Here is a 15,548-nt window from a genome sequence, read left to right on the forward strand (position 1 = left end):
CCACCATTTACATATAAGCTGTGTGGCCAATATTATGTGTCACAGTCAAATGTTTATTTATTTATTTATTTATTTTAAATATATTTTATTGATTTTTTACAGAGAGGAAGAGAGAGGGATAGAGAGTTAGAAACATCGATCAGCTGCCTCCTGCACACCCCCTACTGGGGATGTGCCCGCAACCAAGGTACATGCCCTTGACTGGAATCGAACCTGGGACCCTTCAGTCCGCAGGCCGACGCTCTATCCACTGGGCCAAACCAGTTAGGGCCACAGTCAAATGTTTATAAACTGCATCTCAGCTATCCCCTGGATTACAAAGTTTTAGAATTCTTCACTTTTGCCTTCAAATCAATGAGCAATGATGTAAAAACATTGTTTTCTACTTTGGCTTCTCTGCCCATTCACTCTCTCTGTCAGGGAGTTAAGGACCCAGGAGGGCCCTGGCAGAGGACTGGCCCTGACAGAGGACCTTACTCTGCAGGCCAAAGTGGGGAGAGGGGGGGAATTAGGGGTATGACACGGAGTCATAACTGCCCTGGAAAATCCAGGAAGTCACACCCAGCAGTGCTCCTGAGATGCTGCTGTGCATACAGAGCCATGCTGCCTGGAGGAGGTGCACTGGTATACCTCAACTCCCACTGCTGTGCAAGGGCTCTCACTGAAGGCACGCAGAAGGTGAGAGTGACGGAGGGACACACAGCCAGCTCCCTTCTCGGGCTGGCTTTCACTGAGGAGAACAGCAGACAGAACTGCTCACACCATTCAAAGTAGTTTTCTCTCTTGTAACGTGTGATGGCTGCTGCATCTAGTGGTGCACGTATGCTACAGGCACCCAGGCTACCACCCCAAGAAAGAGCTTGTGTCAGTCTCCCACCAGCTCTACTCATGCTCTCCAGGGAACATGCCCTGCTTTTACCACAGGCTCGATCAGTCTCAGAAGCCGAGCGTATGGTTCCCGGATGAACAGCTCAGTTCTCTCACTGCTCTAGAATGCTGCTAGAGAAGACTAAGGGTGTGAGATCGGCCAGGTGGCCAGGAACGGTCCCTGTGGCCGGGAAAGCAGCTCAGCAGCAGGGTGGAGAAGAGCTGCTCACACGGGGGGGACGACAAGACAAGGAAGTTCCTCGTTTGAGCGAAGGGCCATCCTCTCAGGTCAGATGATGCAGCAGAAAGACAGGCGGCCTTGGGTTCAAATCCTAACTCTGCCACTTCCTAGTCAGGCAGCCTGGAGCCAGATTCATCTCCAGTCACCACACAAGCTCTGCCTGCCACCTAAATGTGCTGAGTCTGTCAGCCCCAGCGCAGTGTCAGGCACGCAGGGGGAGCGGGGCAGCACGGGCTGGAGCCAGTGCGCAACCCCATCAGCGTCCTCTTCCTTCTCAGACACCGTGCAGGGTCTGCAGTCAGGCAGATGCCCATCCCTGCCCTCTCACCCCTCAGAAAGCCCCACACCCCCTGGAGCCATCATGGAGACCCCGCCAGAGGGACGGCATGTTTGGTGATGAGCGTGCCTCCTCTGTGGCCCAGCTGTACCATCCCTCAAGTCGCACCATCACTCCCTTGCTTGCTCCCTAAGCCACCTCAGGCTTGGGAGGAACCCTGACAGGAAAAGAGGGTCCTGAATAATCAGCACAGGTATTTTGCGCCTGAAAAGATATAGTTTCTCCCACCTCCATCAAACACTTACTATATTGGCATGCGATTTTATCTTTTAAGCCCACAACACAGTATATCCTACCAGAAGGTTCTTGAGGGTGTTCCTCAAACTGAATGAGATCAGCAGACTGAAGGATGACAGGATCTGGCCTCAGCTGAGGGGACGGCAGGCAGGAGGGCACGGGCGCGCACAGTAGGTCCACGGGGGAGGCACTGGTCAGGCGGAGAAGCTCCTGCTCCGTCGGACTGGGCCCTGGACAGGAGAGATAGGTATGGCTCATCAGGACAGTCCACACAAGTCTGCCTGAGGCTTTGTTTCAAAGCCTTAAACAGGAAAAGTGGCAGGAAGTACTCAATAACTCAAGGTTTAAAAAAAGGCCATTAACAGAAAGATCTGGGTGTGTCTTTGGTAAGTGAAGAGCCACAAGCCAAGATCTCCCCCGAGACCCCATCTGAGAAAAAGGGCCCCACAGTAAGCTCCCAGAGGAGGGAAATAAAAACCCACAGAAGGGGTGTATAGTAGTTAAAGGAGCAAAGCTCAGCATTTACAAGACTTGGGTCCAAGTACTGTCACTTCCTAGCTGAGTGATTTTGGGTAACCTACTTCACCTCCGGGAATTTTGGTACGTAGGTAACAACTGCTGAAGGTTGTGACAGCTGGGAGAGATGGGTTACATTAAGGTGCTTTATAAAATGTAAAGTGTTACATAACTGAGTAATAAACACAGAACACAGTAACACTTATGACTGTCAGAGTCCAATGAAGACAAAATTCTCATACATAACAATGGATTCAAAAGTCTTTCAATAAAGTTAAAATTCAATTCAAGCGAGCTGATTTACATCTACAGAGATAGTTCCACGTAAAATCTAAGTGACTCAATGTTGTTTTGAGTAACATGAATGAATTACCATCAGTCTTTCCCAGGGATGTCCTGCTATTAAGACTCTCCCTGACCCAACTTGAGACTCCTCTTAGCCCTCTCCTCCGCTAGACCCTGACCTTGGCCTCCCATGTCTGTCCTGTCCTTGCTGCGTCTCAGCAAAAATCCTGGGAAGTCAGTTTACCGAGAATCCCCGAGCCATGCAATCTGATCAAGTTCCTTACCCTCCACCAGCACCCACTCCACTCTGCCATGTCTAAGTCCTTGGCCTGCCTTTAGCAAGGATCCTCTTAGGTCTGTTAGGCTAGAATCCCCCTAACCCTCATGTCTCCCCTTGGTGATTTTCCATCCACCGATGCCCTTGACTACAAACCCCACTTGTCCTTGTTGTATTCAGAGTTGAGCCTGATCTTGCAGCAGAGCTGACCCTATTGCAATGGTGAAATGCTGTTTTAAAAAGAGTGTCAGAATAATTTTTTCCTTTAACACCTGAATTGGGTTGACATGTTAACATTTGGAGGGGGAGCGGGGTGCTAGCATCCCTTAAGAACATTAACCAGTGAACCATAAAATACTATCAAATGTAGGCCGTTTTTTTTCTGTTATTAACCAAATACTTTGAAAAATGTGTGGATACTTTACTTTAATTCATGAAAATGGCACACTGAGTCCCTCCTACCCCATCCCCACTCCAAGCCATTTCTGCTAGAATTCACCAGCTTTGCCTTGTCTGTCCTTTCTTACCATCACCACCTGCTCCAAGTTTGAGTTCCATGGCTGTGCAAGACTTGGGCACCTCCAGGATACGCTCAGTAGCCGAGGGCCAGTTTGAATTCAAATGACCTAGAGGACAAAGAGCACCTGTCAGAGGGAGAAGTCAGTGAGAGAACCGGGATTTCTGCAGGGGCAGGGATGGGCGCTTACTTACTTTTCATGTCATTTTTTAACACTACAATTCTCTTATGACCATGTCCTTTTATCCAGACCACCTGCACACAAGACATACTCCTGGTTAAGCAATGGAAAAGGAGGAGAGATAAACCCTAAACTTCAGGAAGAATGTGACCTGTGTCTGCCTTAAACATACTAGAATTTAAAACTGAATTAATGCCAAGAAAAAAATTTTCTATACTCTTCTAAAGCAATAGAGGCTGGCAAAAACATGTCCCTTATAAAAAGCTATGCAGTCTAAAAATTGTGAGACTCAGCTTTAAAAATATTCCTTATGGCTTTTAAAAAGATCATCTTCTGAACACCAGTTCTGGTCTATAAATGAAGATCGTTCTCACATGAGAGCCCTTACTATTTTTTCCAGAAACTAAACACACCCAGAAGAATTCATGGAGATCTCCCAGATCCCTCAAACTAAACTCATTATCCTAATCCTAAACAAAGCCCTCCACCTAATGCTGCTGCTCTCTGCCTCTTCGGCCCAGCCCTGGGCTCCTGCCCACGTGTCCCTAACTACATGCTCTCTTATTTTCACTCAGGCTCAATCCCTTCACAACTCGCACCCTGACCTGGGCAATGGCCAGAGTACTGGCCACGCTCCCTGTTCCCTCCTGTTTCTCTCAACTGTACTATGCACAGCGGTGACTGTGCTATTTTTCACATGGAAACCTGAAGGCCTCTCCTTGCTCTTGAGTGCTGCTCCTTATCCAGAGGAGCAAAGCCCCCATAACAGAGCTCATACTTCGCTGTCAGGCATCTGCTTACGCATCCCCTCTACCTAGACTGCCCTCTCCCCTCTTTGCCACGTGGTCAACACATCCTTCACAACTTGGCTCTGGTGTCCGAGGGGCCTGCCCATGGCCCTCCACCGTGTGCCCACTGGTGGCTGCACTGATGGGGACTTATCAACTGCTGGGGTGTCCTGACTCTCTAAGACCCGACACCTTCCTGAGGGCAGGGTCTAGGACTTCATCGGGCATATGGGAAGTTAATAAAGCTTTACAGAATGAAGGAGAAACACTAAAAGCATTCATCTTATACAAACTGTATGTTATGCAAGGATCTGTTCAAAACGCCTGCCATTTCCTTATTCTGCTCAGGAGAGTAAGGCTGTGGCTCTCCAGGAAGACTCTCCAAGAAGCTCAGAAAACACCCACCTGTGGGATTGCTCCCAAGAGTTCCTCTACGCTACTGAAGCCGTAAGCCTTGGGTTGCACTGTTTCTCCGACATACTTGGAATAGGCCACGGAAAACTCATGAAGGAAAAGCTGCTGGTAGTGGTAAGTACGAAGTAAAGACCGCACATTCTTGGCAAACAAATACAGACTTGTGAGCTTCACACACTCCTCTGTCTTATCATTAGTGAAAACCTGGTCCAAGAGAAAGACGCAGCATTAGACACTCCCAGAGAGGCTGCCCCCACCCCCAGAAGTGAGGGCCTCCAGCTGAGAGTGACAAGGTGTCAAGTCAACCTAAAAATGCAGCCAAAGAGGAGGAGGGATTCATTCAAGGATCTCCTCCCAGAGAAAGCTGGAGCCTTGAGCAAACCCGAGGTCTATTTGCAAGTCCAAAAGGGCAGGGGTCTGGAGAAGCAGTGTGTCAGAAAGGGAGGAAAGTGGCAAACCTGGGGTCTCAAACAAAAAGGTTGGCATGAAGGTGGAAGGCAACCCCTTAGGCAGAGAGAGCTGTATCAGGCCTGGGGGCTGAGGCCACTAAAGCTCATCTCCCAAAGTGGTGTTCCAAAGAACTCGGTGGTGCAGGATGAGGATGTCAGCATTCTTCTAAAAAACAAAACCAACAAGGGAAAAATGGCCCAAAGCTCTTCTGTTTTCAAGTAAATTAAGCAAATTTCTTTACCATAAACCTTTTCAGAATCTTCAATGTGCACTGAGATTCTGCAGGAGAAGGGACATTTGCCAACCTCAGCTGGCCATGGAAAGCCTTTTGTCTTGAACATCCATTTACATTGCCAAGAACTGGTGTTCACATAACAGGTGATTAACAAGAGTTCAGAAAATGCTGAATTTGATTTTGTGACAGAAAAGGCTGAGCTAGACAGTAGCTAAAGTGGTAGTTTTTATTCAGGAACTACTGCCATAGGGGAAGAGAAACAGCCTTAGTAGAACTGGACTCACTTCTGAATACAGTTGACCCTTAAACAACACAGGTTTGAACTGCACGGGTCCACTTACATGCAATTATTTTTCACTGGACACCTGTACTGTTTTTGATCTGTGGTTGGGAGTCCACTGATGCAGAGGGCCAAGTGGATGCACTGATCTATGCCACTTTATATAGGAGACATCTGTGGATTTGGGAATCCGAGGGAGTCTGGGAACCAATCCCCTGTGGATACCGAGAGACAATGGAAGTCTTTGGGGAGTCAAACATTATACATGATGTTCGACTGTGTGGGGGTGGTGCCCCAGTTCTCTATGTTGTTTAAGGGTCAACTATATAACAAAGAAAAATGGGGATTTATAGCCAAGGGAGGAGGGAGGCTGTTGATGGATGGAAAATTCCTAACTGACATCCAAGGTTAAGGTCTAGTCTAAAACAGCGGTCACCAACTGGTGGTCCGCGGACCACTGGTAGTCCATGAGGTCCGAAAGGTTGGTGACCGCTGGTCTAGAAGGCTGCTCAGGGGAGCCTGAAGGAAGTTTGGCCAAGGAGAAATTTTCTGTCAATACCTTTTAGTTATTTAATTATTGATCACATGGTTATATGAGAACAATGGTATGTTACTTTTGGATTTTATTGGTTAATATCCTATTTAGACTCACTTTCTTTTGAGTGACCATATTAAGCTTTTGGTATTCAAGTTTGGTATTTTGGCTTCATAAAATGAAATTGGGAGCTTTGCAACAAGTGGCCTAGAATACTTTTTAAGAAGTTCATTCTTTGAGGGTTAGTTAAAACCCAATTGTTAACCCATCTGGTCCTGGTGCCTTTTTCAGTGGCAAAATTTCAATGACATTTAAAGTCTCTTTTGTGGCAAATAGTCTAATTTTTAATTTCCAGTCAATTTTGATAAATTTTTCTAGGACCTTATTCTCTAACAATTCTTCTAATCTTGGAAGTGCCATTCTTGAAAGGGTGCCTTGGGTGACCAGCCAGTCAATGTTCCTTTCTGACCTGTATCTGACTGGTAAGTCACCTGAAGTCACCATGTAATCGCTCTAATTCAGAGAGAGGTACAGTAGTAAAATCCAGCCCAGGGGTCCTCAAACTTTTTAAACAGGGGGCCAGTTCACTGTCCCTCAGACCATTGGAGGGCCGGACTATAGTTTAAAAAAAAACTATGAACAAATTCCTATGCACACTGCACATATCTTATTTTGAAGTAAAAAAACAAATGTTTTTGGCGGGCCGCATGTGGCCCGCAGGCCGTAGTTTGAGGACCCCTGATCCAGCCTAATGCAGGACAAAAGTTCCCCAGTTCAAGAATCAGGAGGCCAGGGCTTTTGGCCTGGCTTGACACTCATTTGGGTAGGTTGCCTCTGTTTGTTCAACTATAAAATGACCACTTGGTCCCTTTCAGCTCTAAACCCTCTAATCTAGACCACTAGGTAATCCAGAAATATCCAACTCAACAGTTTCATTACAATGGCCCTAAAGAACCATTAGCACTCATACCTCAACTAAGTAAGGCAGACTTTTCAGAAGTTCGGTCAGGGTCATGAACCCATATTCGAGGGGGTTGAGAAGAGTGCTGTGAGTAGCTTCATAATGTCTCTTGAGCTCATCAACCGAAAGAAAGGTGGCTCCTTCCCAGGACATCAACAATACCAGCAGCTGGGCAGTGAGAGAGCGCAGGGACTTGCGGTTGACCAGCTGGATCTGTTTGCCAGATTCCGTATCAGTAACCTGGGGAAAACAAGAATTTAAACTTATCCAAACTCAGCTAGTTTCATTTGGCTAATGGGACCCCTTAAGGAAAAGTCTCTAAATCTTTCTCTTAAATTGAAGTAAAGACTGGGTTTGTTTTCAGCTTCTTGAGGACACTAGACCAACCCTTCTAGTGAAATTATTCTCTCCCTTCCTCCTTGTCCATAACCAGAAACTTCCATCAATATCACCCCCTCTTAGGACATTCTTTCTACTGCCCCCTAAGGGAAGGGGACAAGACTGGCCAGCTGGCATCCACTGGTCCAGCTTGTGAATTAAGGGTTGCTGTGCTGGGGTGGAGGTGGTTAGACTGCAGGCGACACTCCACAGTGCTGCTCTGCAGACACCACTCACCCCACGTATGTGTCTCAGGGGCTAGACTGGGAGGTGATAGAAGGCTTATTCGGACTACCAGGTCCACTCTAACTAAAAGGCCAGCTGCATTATTCTAGTCCATTGTTACTTGCCAAAAGTTGGTATTTTCAGGACTGACTACGTGTCTAGGTCTCCATTCTTTCAGATTCTCAAGAAGGTAAAGGATTTCAGTTTTTAAGCACATTGGGAGGGAAACCTTGCAAAAAAGACACAAGTTACCATATGGGGACCAAGAAACATGTGAAGAAATAAGCATTTAGTGACTGAGACCCACAGGTCCTGGGAAGGGGTGAACAAGTCTGTGAATTGAGTCTTCAATGAAATTAAAATAGGCAGAGTTTCAGTATACACACTGCTTAGGCATTGGCAGGCAAACCAATATTTACTACTACAGCTGTTTTCCCATTTTTTTCTGACTTTCCAGCTCATTTTTAGAGAGAGTGGAGGGGGGGGGGGAGAGAAACATCGATGTGAGAGAGACACGAGCCTCCACTGGGGCTGGGGATGGAACCCAAAACCTAGGCATGTGTCCTTGACCAGGAATAAAACATGTGACCCTTCAGTGTGTGGGCCGACCCTCTAACCACTGAAACACACCCGCCAGGGCCTAGCTGGGGTTTGGATCCTCAGAGGCAGAGAGGTGGGTGGCACTTGATGAGACATCCCAATACCAGCGTGTCTATGCTTCTAATGTTCACCTTGGCCAAGGCTGGTGGGTAGACACCCCACTCCATTTATCAAGATTATGGATTTGAGATTTACACTACACATTTCCTCTGCAGGTGTGAGGGTTAATCAATCATATTACATGACCAGGGGAGTCCAAGTCATCTCTTAGATGCCCAGACCATTACTACTACTCCAGCCTTTCAAGGGAAAAAACAAACCTGCTCCTTTGATGCTACTTAGATACATCCCTTGACTTGCAGCCCTGGCTACACATTAGAATCACCCAGGCAGCTTATGAAAAATGCCAATGCTAAGAGCACACTCGGGCTAATTACATAAGAATCTCAGAGGCAGCGGTGAAATCCGGGCATTGGCATTTCCCAGAAGCTCCCCAGGGAATCGAGTGGAGCTAGGGTAGCCTTTCCCATCTGTCCCTGCCTCCACAGCCTAGCTTCCCAGTCATTCACCTTTATTCGTCAAAGTCTGTGGTCACCACTGCCGTCGTCCTGGGTGACTGAGCATCCCGGGAGCCTGTCCCACACCATGGCCTTTCAGTGCCTCTAATTTCTCATCTCCAATGACATCCTTCTACTTGATTCTACTCCTGACACCCATCCCCAGGGTCACACTTGGGATACTGTCAGTGCCCACTTCCAAAGTAATTCATTCAAACCTCCCATGCATCCTACATGCAAGTGGGAGCCTAGAGCAGATGCTGGGTGGGAGAAGACAAAGAGATTCTCATCCTTCTGCAACTTCACCAGCAATGACTCCTGTTTTCGCCCCTCTTTCATCCATCTTGGCACTGATGGGCCACTAGTTAGCAGTCTGTCAATACTCTAAACTCCTCTGTCCATGCCTTTTTGTTGTACCCATCTGGCAAAGTCTCACCTTGAGCCCAACTATCTGCTATCCTGGAGCTGCACTGAGCAGCCCAGCCACAATTTCACAGACTTCCAGGGGGTTCTCCATGCTCCCAGCACCTGTTTGATTTCCTGGTCACTCTTCCACTTACCGCCATGACAATTTCAGACCGTCTCCATGCTCTCCCCTCTTTAAGCAGTTGCCCTCACCTTCTACTTGACAGAAAAATAGCTCTTGGAAGATAACCCCCTTCTTTTCCTGGTGACAAATATCAAGTTTATCTGTATCTGCATCCACCCTACCTCGCTTTCCTCTTATCAAAATAAAAATATATCTTCGCCGTCTCTCCTTCCACTGAATGACAACTCTCACAACTCCTGCCTCCTCACCCATCACCCTTTCTCGCCTTTGTCTATTTATCTTCTCTCTCAAGTAGACCCTCTCAGTAGCTCTCGAACATGCTCACTTAGCCAGGTCCGTGGGTCACATTAGCCCCTGTGTCCCTTGACCTCTCAGTAGCATGCGATGCCACAGGCCATTCCTCCTCCTCCTTGGCCTTCAATGTTCCCCACTCCTAGTGCTCTTCCCACTCTCCCGCAGCTATGTCTGTCTTCAGGGAAGGTTTTCCCTCCTCTACCCGAGTACATAAACAGATTCCTTCCAGACCTGTGACTGGGGCTGCCACCACTTGGTGTGTTTTCCTTTCCATTTCTTCCTCCCTATAGTGAATTTTCTTGGTTCTGGGGTGGATGCAGCTTGAAAACTAGGGCTGGGAGGCTCAGTTCAGTGCAGGGCAGGGAAGAGGAGGAAGGTACTCTCTCCAATCCAGCATTACCAACAACAAAGATAATTCTCAGATAACTTGCTCCTACACCTAGTCCTTAAGTAAGTCAGAATTTGGAAGGAGAAGAGATTTGTGATTACAGTCTCCCCCAAACAGAGATGAAGATCTGTTTAGACTGATCCAACTTCAGGCCAGCAGTACTGAGACTGACACAACTGGGAATAAACACCCTGCAATAAAACAGTGACCTCATCAGTTCAAGACAACATCACTTTGACAAGGCCACTTCTAAACACACAAAGGCAAGTCCAAAACTCTAAACTGCCAAACCTAAGTCATCTTCTATTACCTCACAAGGTATTAATGACATAGAGAGTAAGCTGTGAAGCACTAAGTAGTGCAACGCGTACCTACAGAAATGCTAACGCACAGGTGAATGCCCCAAGGAAGATTATGCCACAAGTGTTATCCCATGAAAAAATCCGTTACCTTCACAACATGGCAGAGCTTCTGTGTTAAAGCTGAAACTGAGCTGACATCATAGTCTTGGAGACGAAACGTGTAACCAAAAGTCTTAGCATATTCTGTGAGCAGATCTGACATCATAAGGCAGTTATCTTTTTGGGACCGAAGGAGTTTAACAAACTGGGCAGCTAGAGCTTTGAATCGTTCTACCTCCGTCAAAGTGAGGATTTTTTCTTCTCCACATTCCAAAACCTTGGAAAACACACAGGAGGAGGAAAGGAACACCAAAAAAGTTACGATTATTCATGGAATTAAATAGCCTGAAAATTTGTTAATAACTAAAAAGCACTTTGGTGTTCTATAATAAATATAGTTTTAGTTTTGCAAGATTAAAAAGTTCTGAAACTTGGTTGCACAACAATGTAAATATATTTAACACTAAAGGTCTGGTGCATGAAATGTGTGCACTGCGTGTGTGTCTGTGTGTGTGTGTGTGTGTGTGTGTGTCCCTCAGCCTGGCCTGCACCCTCTCGCAGTCCCGGAGCCCTCGAGCCCTCAAGCCCTCGAGCCCTTGGGGGATGTCTGACTGATGGCTAAGCTGGCAGTCAGACATCCTTAGCGCTACCGCCACCGCTGTTGCGCTCGCCAGCCGTGACCCCAGCTTCTGGCTGAGTGGCACTCCCCCTGTGGGAGTGTACTGACCACCAGGGGGCAGCTCCTGCATTGAGCATCTGCCCCCTGGTGGTCAGTGTGCATCATAACGACTGGTTGTTCTGCCGTTTAGTCGATTTGCATATTAGCCTTTTATTATAAAGGATAACTGAACTGTACACTTAAAAATAGTTAAGTAGCTATAGGTAATGTGTATCTTTACCACAAAATTTTTTAAAATGTAAGATGCACTTTGAGGGTCGAAAATGGTAATGTTAGTAAAAGTCAACAAAAGTCTGGTTTAAGTTACCAATGACTTACCAGCTAAGCATTTGTATTGCTTTATGTACTCATCCCCATAAGAAATTTGAAAAGTATGGAGCTAATGAAAGTATATTCAACTTAAAAATTTAAAAGTAGTTAAGCCTAACCCTTTTTTCATTAATTACCCTAACACAAGTTTGAGGAATAATTTACTTCTATATTTAAGGAAAAACCCACAAACTAAATACTAATGAGCCAACAATATAGCTTCTCTGATAGAAATATTTCAAGTTTTGATTCTATTTTATAACTCCCTATTTCTCTGGGGGCGGGGGAGGGGAAGAACTTCTTCACTTACTTGTAGAATATTGGGTATGGCTTCAAAAAGTTCAAGTAGTTTGGTAAACCCATAGTATGCGAGTTTGCACTGCCGGCCAAAGTGGTGATGGTAAGAGGGGATGAACTTATTAAAGGGCATCCGGAAATGGGGCTGGTGCCTCAGCAAATCAACCACATCCTGGGAGAACTGTTTTGTCCTTTCTATTTCATCCTGGGTACGTTCTTTAAAACAAACAAACAAACACAAGTCACAACCTTCTTCTACCCATTTGTGCTTAATATTATTAGTCCTATGCACAGATTACATTTATCTTTGCCTTCTAAACACACAACCTAAAACAGACACTCCTCTCTTTGCAGATGGTTCTTAAACTCATTCAAGCACAAAACACCAGGCAGTCAGGCTATTATGTGTACAATGAAATACACATACACACAGATACACATCTATGTAGCTTTATCTTATAAACTAGAAATAATTTCTCTAGCCACCCACCCGTCTCCCACCGACCCCATACTGAGCATGACACACTTGAAAAGGTAACCTAGGAAAGACTGGCATTACTTGCCATAGCTGTGAAGTGCAATGATTTCATGGATACAGTGCTATGCAGGAGCCCAGGTTAAGAAAAACACTGATGAATAATAGTGGGAGAACATGACTGTATGCAGATTTCTCTCTCTTATCTCCCAGACCTCAACTGTAAAACAAAACATTGATGTGAGTTTTCTTTCCTTTTCAAGTGTGCGAGTGAAGTAGCTCAGAGTTAAAGAGACAGGTGGATTCTAAAACACTAGCTTGCTCTTCTTCTCAACAAGTGATCCCACCTACTCTGAAGAGCCTTGGATCCACTGCATAACCGCCGCTTTCACACAGTACTTTCCATGGAATCTTGGGAACCATGGACAAGCGGGAGAAAGATGCATCTCTTCCATGATGCCATGTTAAAACAACCATTTAGATAGATCTCTTTCTTCTAGTCAACATACCTCTTTTGGGGATACAAATCACCATTTCATTATCTTGTTGGGACAGGCAGATGGTTGTGTCTGGAATCTCCGATACAATATCGATCAACTCACAGACCCCATATTCGGTGACTTCCCAGTCCTTTGAGAAACACCTAGATTTTAACCATGGGAATAGGTTAACAATTACAAATATGGCTTGACAGAATAACTTTTATAAGTTTTCCAAAAGAATACTTCAAAAAAGTGTTTTAAAATATTTGCTTTCAAATTTTAAAGATTCTCATCAACTCACCAATGATAAGCCTGAGAGAATTCTCTCACAACAACCTGTTTGCTGGCCTGGGATTTGAGAAGTTTTAGTAAATCCTGAGTAAAGCGCTTCACCTGGGCCCTGTGTGTAAGGGTCAACAAGCGTTTGGAGCCCATTCCGAGAATCTGCAAATCAAAACCTGGATTACTTATACTTATAAAACCTTGGCAGATACTGACTTTCTTAATTCTGGCTTTTCTCCCTGTTACTGCCTCAGAGGACAACTCCCTTTATGCATGAGATCTTCATTTGGAAACACAGGTAGAGCAACAAACTGTGAACCAAAATGAACAACTGCTCCGGGCCTAGGACCTTTTCTTTGGCCCTGCACACTCTTCAAATAGTCACGAGTATAGAAACAAAAAGCATGGTATCAGTCTGGGTGAATAATTTTGTCTCTAAAGGACAGCTAAAGCTTTTTAGGCCATTTTACTATTATAATACTATAAATGAACAGGCAAGGACTTTTTTAGGAATCAATGGTAGGCTCCAGGCAGTAACTGTCTTCAACTCATTTATAAGAAAGGTAAGCCCATGTTCACAGCAGTTCCCATGTAACAGTGAACACTTTTGGAAAGATATGTGCTAGGGGGAAGGCCAGTCCATAGAAATTAGAAGGAAAATAACCCTCAGTGCTCTAAAGACTTTAAGTTGGAAGCTTGTAGCTTTCTAAAAATTTAAGCCACCCTGTGTATGTTTTCTGCACTCTAAAGAAAGCTTATACAAGATGTTTTGCTCTGGACTGACTTCTTAGGAATTAATCAGGATACCAGCTATACTGGTTCTTTGGCTGAGGTAGCCAAAGTCATGGAGGAATATCCCCATCTTTAACCAATAATCCGTTAGCATTCCTTACCTGCAACACATGAGGCACTGCTTCTAATAATTCAATCAGCTTGGAATATCCATAGTCTGACACCCGGCATTGCTTTGCAAAATGGTGGTGATAGGATGGGATGAAATTACTAATTCGCATGATACAGGATGGTTGGCTCTTCAGTAAGTCAATCACTTCTCTACTGAACTGGATCAGCTGGGGGTTACCTACAGGACTTTTAGACCGCAGAAGCCAAGGGTCTAGATAGTGAGGAAAAAAAAAGAACATACATTAAGACATGAAGCATGACTTCATCGGTTGGAAGAGGTAGATAACTAACCTTGGATTCCCTTGCTTGAGCTCAGTCATGACCAAGCAAATCAGACCAACTAGCTGCTTGCTTTACCTCAGTTTCTACACCCAAGTCCCAAATAATTAACAGGCTAGCCCAACTTATTTATGGGCTGGCAAAGGCTTTCCCACTACTTCTTGAAGTCAAGTTGCCAAAGCAAAGAACAGTTCACCAGTGTTAACTTAAAGCATAAGTGAAAATACAAAAGAAGTTTCCAGTTTATAAGGTGGTTGTATTTCAAAGATCCAATTGTAATGTGGTCACATGGAACATACTTTCTCACAGGAACACAGTTATAAATGGTCATCAAGCAGGTAGCCCAGAAGAGCCTAATCTATCTACACTAATAAAAGAGAAACATGGTAATTAGCGTACGACCGCTACCCTTCCCATTGGCTAATCAGCATATCCTTATGCAAATTAACTGTCAGCCAAGATGGCGGCTGGCAGCCATGCACTGAAGCGAACAGGGAGGCTTGCTTGCTCCCGTGACGGCTGACTCTAATGTTCCCCACCTGAGTTGCCGGCCTCTCAGCTGCAACTCTAAGCAACTATGTTGCAAATATAGAAGCTAAACAAAACCCCAGAAACCCGCTTTCAGTCAGCCAGGTTCAGCCAGCTGGACCGCAACATTGTATCAAATACAGAAGGAAAAACAAAGGCCAGAAACCGGCTTTCAGCAGCCGAGGCCTCAGAGCTAAAGCTGGCCCAGAATAAAAAAAAAGAAAAAGAAAAAAAGGAGCTGTTGGGAGCTTTAGTCACCCGCCAGCCGGAAAACGGCCCTCAGCCCCTCACCCAGACTGGCCAGGCACCCCAGTGGGGACTCCCACCCTGATCCAGGACACCCTTCAGGGCAAACCAGCCGGCCCCCACCCGTGCACCAGGCCTCTATTCTATATAGTAAAAGGGTAATATGCCTTCCGGCACCGGGATCAGCGGAGCAGCGAGGCTCCCAGCACCGGGATCAGCGTGACAGGGGGCAGCACCCAAACCCCCTGATCACCCTGCGGCTCTGTGTGTGATAGTGGGGAGCTCCCCAACCCCCTGATCGCCCTGCGGCTTTGTGTTTGACAGGGTGCGGCGCACCAACCCCCTGATCGGCCCTGCTCTGTGTGTGACAGGGTAGAGCCATAACCTCTCCATCCGCCCTGCCCTGAGTGTGACAGTGGCGGCGCCCCAACCCCCTGATCTGCCCTGCTCTGTGGGTGATAGAGGGTGGCGCCCCAACCCCCCTCCACGGGCCTTGCTCTGTGTGTGACAGGGTAGAGCCATACCTTCCCCATTGGCCCTGCCCTGAGTGTGAC

At 46.1% G+C, this 15,548-nt stretch overlaps 1 protein-coding gene across 1 annotated transcript in view; it reads right to left on the reverse strand.

The window, feature by feature from the left end:
* Positions 1–15,548, reverse strand: part of MARF1 (meiosis regulator and mRNA stability factor 1) — a 46,252-nt gene that overhangs the window by 2,666 nt on the left and 28,038 nt on the right. The window contains 10 exon segments of the mRNA XM_023765113.1: positions 1,742–1,912; positions 3,288–3,386; positions 3,472–3,532; positions 4,652–4,864; positions 7,131–7,361; positions 10,564–10,791; positions 11,813–12,015; positions 12,784–12,917; positions 13,058–13,200; positions 13,932–14,152. Of these exon segments, the coding sequence (XP_023620881.1) occupies positions 1,742–1,912; positions 3,288–3,386; positions 3,472–3,532; positions 4,652–4,864; positions 7,131–7,361; positions 10,564–10,791; positions 11,813–12,015; positions 12,784–12,917; positions 13,058–13,200; positions 13,932–14,152 (1,704 nt within the window).

This window comes from Myotis lucifugus, unplaced genomic scaffold, assembly GCF_000147115.1.
Source record: "Myotis lucifugus unplaced genomic scaffold, Myoluc2.0 scaffold_376, whole genome shotgun sequence".
Taxonomy (NCBI): domain Eukaryota; kingdom Metazoa; phylum Chordata; class Mammalia; order Chiroptera; family Vespertilionidae; genus Myotis; species Myotis lucifugus.